The 4,728-nt window shown below is 37.0% G+C and overlaps 1 protein-coding gene across 1 annotated transcript; it reads right to left on the minus strand.

Annotated features, from left to right (window-relative positions):
• Positions 1-648: 648 nt before the first annotated feature.
• Positions 649-3,712, minus strand: LOC134565848 (keratin, type I cytoskeletal 19-like). Its single transcript, XM_063425515.1, has 6 exons — positions 3,095-3,712; positions 2,914-2,996; positions 2,230-2,386; positions 1,957-2,118; positions 1,427-1,552; positions 649-873 (listed from the first exon to the last, which is right to left on the minus strand). The coding sequence occupies exons 1-6, from the start codon at positions 3,665-3,667 to the stop codon at positions 649-651; spliced, it is 1,326 nt and encodes a 441-aa protein (XP_063281585.1). The 5' UTR covers positions 3,668-3,712.
• Between the last annotated feature and the right edge of the window lie 1,016 nt (positions 3,713-4,728).

The raw sequence follows: 4,728 nt of genomic DNA on the forward strand, positions 1-4,728 counted from the left end.
GGCATGCGGTAGACCCAACTAACATGTAGAAGAAGGTTCTTGGGTTTGATGAAACCAAACCTGAACTTTAGCATAAACATCACTGGTTGGCTTATATTAGATAAATAATTGTATCTCTTGTAATTGAATAGGAAAATGGGAAAACTGATATTCAGTTATAAGGAAGAGGTAAACATATCTCCTCTAATAGAATCTAGAACCCGATGCACCTAAGAATAGATTGGTGGTGCACCTTTTGGCAAGATAATGCTCTGTCAAACCTGTACCTTAGCTGTTTAAGACTAAGAACGGGAATGTTTTGTTTCACAATCATAGCCCAGTTACATTCTTGAAATAATTATAGAAGCTGGTTCTACCAAGAATTTACTCAGGCTGAATACTTATGCAACTAACTCATGTCTAATAAGATTTTGTTTGATTGACTTTTGAGTCACCATAAAAACATCTAAAAAATTTTGTATCCTGCATGTTGTTTGCATTTTATGTTCTGATTACTTTAAGGGAGTTAGGAGCTGAAAGACTACTTGAAATTATCAGTTTAAAATCTTACCACGTACATATTTCAATATAGGTAATCCATCTATTTCGATTCGATACAACTTTAAATAAATTAATTCAGATTTAATTGTATATGGGATTGAAGGTAACTTACTGGATGTCTTGTCCTTCCAGAAGGTGTTTGTAGGTGGCAATTTCCATCTCTAGATGTGTCTTTTGGTCCATAAGTATTTTGTACTCGTGATTCTGATGCTCCAGATCAGATCGGATCTGCCCTAGCTGAGATTCTACATTGTTGATTAGGCCTTGTAGCTGGGAGAGCTGGGAGCTGTATCCAGATTCTATTTCTGATAATGAGCCCTCCAGAGCACATTTCTAGAGTCATAAGAAAATTAGAAAATCACAGATTGAGAAGAGCTCCCTTCTTTCATTGAGGAATATTTCAACATAACGGCAAGAGAAATCGGATATAGGTAAGAATTGGGGCAAAGAAGACATGTAAGTTGGATAGAAAAATTAAAAAACTGGTAAACCCTCTCCAATGGCAAACAAAGTTCTGCCATAGGTATGTTTCACTTATGTTAATATATATTGATGATTATAAATTGGGAACAAAGATGTATATTGTGACAGTAATTATAATAGGGATGTTGACTGATTTGAGCACTGTGAAGTTCAACAAAATGTCAGTAGGATTGCTTTCAATTAATATGCACTCACTGGGGTCATATGGGTTCATAATATGTATATTATTTCCATATTTTATTTACAATAACCTTTAAGTGTCCTCCTACTGGCATCTCTAACAGATCCAATGTGTTCCAGTTTAAGATTCTAGCCCATTGATTAGTACCTGCAACACGCTTGTGTCTGCTCTAATCTACATTGTGTGGCACTCACTACCTTCAACTCAAGTGAAAAGACATACCATGCTTAGTTGACTCTGTAGCTCAATCTCCAAAGTCTGCACATTGCGCTTCAAATCAATGAGTTCAGTTTGGACTGTCTGCAGTTGTTCAGAACCAGATTCCACTTGACGATTCAGCTCTTCACTCTGCAAAGACCAAAAATATGACGATAGGAGAGTTTCACGCAATGTCATAAACTCAGCTTGGGTGAAATAGAGATACATTACTGAAAATAATGCAAAATTATTTTAGAAATTGATTATGTTCTAAAATGCAAAATGTTGCTACCAAAACATTAAAAAATATAAAAAAAGACTTAATTAAAGAGGAAATTAACAATATGTTCATTTGCGTGTAGATCATCAGCAAAATATGGGTAACTTTAACATTGGGACACATTCCTATCTAGCAGCTCCTGCTCTTATTACGACAGAGATAGACGGACAGACAGACAGACATATAGATAGATAGATAGATAGATAGATACATAGATAGATACATAGATAGATAGATAGATAGATAGATAGATAGATTGAATGATATAACTTACCCGTTGCCGGAACATATTTTCGACCTCCCTTAGGTTTCTGTCCATTAAGTTTTCATATTGCTCTCGGATCTCGGACAGGGTTCTATTTAGATCTTTTGATGGAGCAGCGTCAACTTCCACACTGACTCTCTGACCCAGTTGGGCTCTTAGGGCATTCACCTCCTTCAAATAAACCCCACATAGTCATAATTATTTCTGATTCCTTCATTCACTGCAATCTTTTTTTTTATCAGGATGCAATATCCTTTTGTGATATAACCCTTTTCTCATTACCTCCTCGTGGTTTCTCCTCATTTGCTGGAGCTCTTCCTGCAGGTTTAGAACCTGTTGCTCAAGGTCACATATTTCACGATTCAAGCTTTCTAGCACTCTGCGCAGGCCATTCACATCACCCTCAACATTGTTCCTTAGTCTTTGTTCCATCTCGTATCTGACAAATTAAAATGTAAGGTAAAAACATATTGAATCTTTTAAAAGGAGGGTAAACGAATATATGTTGACCATTTTCAGTAAAACACAACATATTAAATTATTGCTGAGTTTCAGATATGAGGCCTTTATTTGTGGCGCATGACAGTATCCTATTGTGTATTTGGTTTATTTTGATTTTGTTTTCTATTTATATTAATCAGATTATTTAATACTGCAATGATTTTTAATCTTTCTGTATTATTCAGTTTACATTATGTTAGTTTTTATATTTGTCTATTGTATGTTACTGCTAGTATAACATAAAATCATATTAAGGGTTCTTCTGCAATATGTTTGAGGGTTGAGATGTTAACTACATGTTGCATTGCTTATTCTTTTTGTATGATGTTTTAATGTTTAATTTATTCTTAAACGTGATGATAAAAAAATAAGCTAATCCCACTTGTCTTACAGTCAGGATCTATGTGTTTATGTCCTGGGATCTTTTTTTTTTTTAAATTTTAACATACTATATAAAAAGCATACTTGTTTCGAAAATCATCAGAAGCCAGACGAGCATTGTCTATTTGAAGAGCAATCCTGGCATTGTCTACTGTTGCTCCGGAGATCTATGGAAAATGTCAAATAAAGCTGCAGTCAGCTATAATTTGCAAAATATATTGTATTGTTTGTATATGTATAAGAGTAGAGAATCATTTTTTCCTACCTGACACTGGACCTCCTGTATGATCCTGAAGAAGTTGCTGAAATCAGGTAAAGCACTGGGTTGGTTTCTTTCATACCATTCTCTGATATTCCTCTCCAGCTGGGTATTTTCGTTCTCCAGTGAGCGAACCTTCTCCATATAGCATGCCAAGCGGTCATTCAACGATTGCATAGTTTCCTTCTCATTAACACTGAAAATACCATCTCTCTTTCCAAAGCTAGTATCATGACTGTGGACACCACGGCTAAAGGATGAATGCTTGGAGATGGAGATTCCCTTACCTCCTGAACCACCATGCACACTTGGGGCTCGGTAATGGCCTGCGTGGTGGGAAAGGTTTGCTCCTGCATGATGAGAAGTTAGGGAAATCCCATGGTTTTGAGTGTAAGATCCACCATGGTGTGAAAGATGGGATCCTCCATAACTAGAAAGGTTGGTGCCTCCATGTTGTTTTTTATGCGAGATTCCGCAGTGAGCTAAAGATTTATGTTTAGTGACATTTTGGGAATGTCCACCACTGTGACAGCTTCTATTTGAGGATCCACTGGAGAATTGATGCTTAATGTGGCTCATGATGATGATCAGAAAATATGTTCTTGAGGAACAATTTAGATTTATTCAGCTACGTAAATAGATGTCCTTCACTTCATCCAAAGTTCTGCTTTTATAACAAGTACAGGGGGTGTTGCTGAGCATGAATGTGTGTTAAACATTTTATAAGCATCTACTTTCTTGATTGGAATTGCAAAGTAGAAACATCAGATTTATTTTCTGAAAAGACAGAAGCGTTTATTGAAACCTTTAGCTTCAGAAACTGGCTTGATGCACACCCTTATAAAATGAAAGATGAGATTAATAAAATGAGAACATGCTTCGTAATTTTTTTTTTCTTTCAATTCTTTATTTTACTGTGCAAAAATGAAAATCACAAATTGGCTTGCACTGCTACAACAGCATGTGTGAGCCCATAACTATTATACATTTGAGAACATAAACATAGCAGGTGAGGAATGTTGCACATTTTTTTTTAAATATAAACATAGCTAGGCAGCTGAGCATATATGGACATCAAATTAAGCGGTGACATTGGTTACCTGAGGTGTTTTAGTGCTTTGGGCAGGACACCACTATAGTTTAAGTAAAAAATAAAACAGATCTAGTTTGGGATGTCATGTTAAAAACCGCCTATAGTAAGACAGTGGGTCCTAGGCTTCGTCTCTCCGAGTTGTTTTAGTTGAGGTATTTCATTGGGGCCCTATGTGAATTCTCACTGTAATTTACTTTCCCCGTATGGTATTTGGTGGTTCCCTAGTGTGGACTAGGAGCTTCGGGTGGAGACAAAATATTAAGGAGTCACCTGTCTGTTAGAAACGTTGCTCCCTACCGAACACTGGAGTAAAGGTTTGCAGAGTAGTTCTCTTTGGGGGGCTCGGTAGGGGGGGGGGGGGGAGGGGGCATTTGAAAGAGAGTGGATGGGCCTGATAGGTAGCACTAGTGGGCAGTAATTATATACTGGGTCTGAGGTTCATGAGCGGACCACAGTCAAGGTGGTGGGATAGCTAATTGGCGGTAACAAGGAGGCTGTTACTACTAAAACAATGCTAAACAGTGACGGTAATGCACTTAAGAAACAC

The sequence above is a fragment of the Pelobates fuscus genome, chromosome 6, assembly GCF_036172605.1.
Source record: "Pelobates fuscus isolate aPelFus1 chromosome 6, aPelFus1.pri, whole genome shotgun sequence".
NCBI lineage: Eukaryota > Metazoa > Chordata > Amphibia > Anura > Pelobatidae > Pelobates > Pelobates fuscus.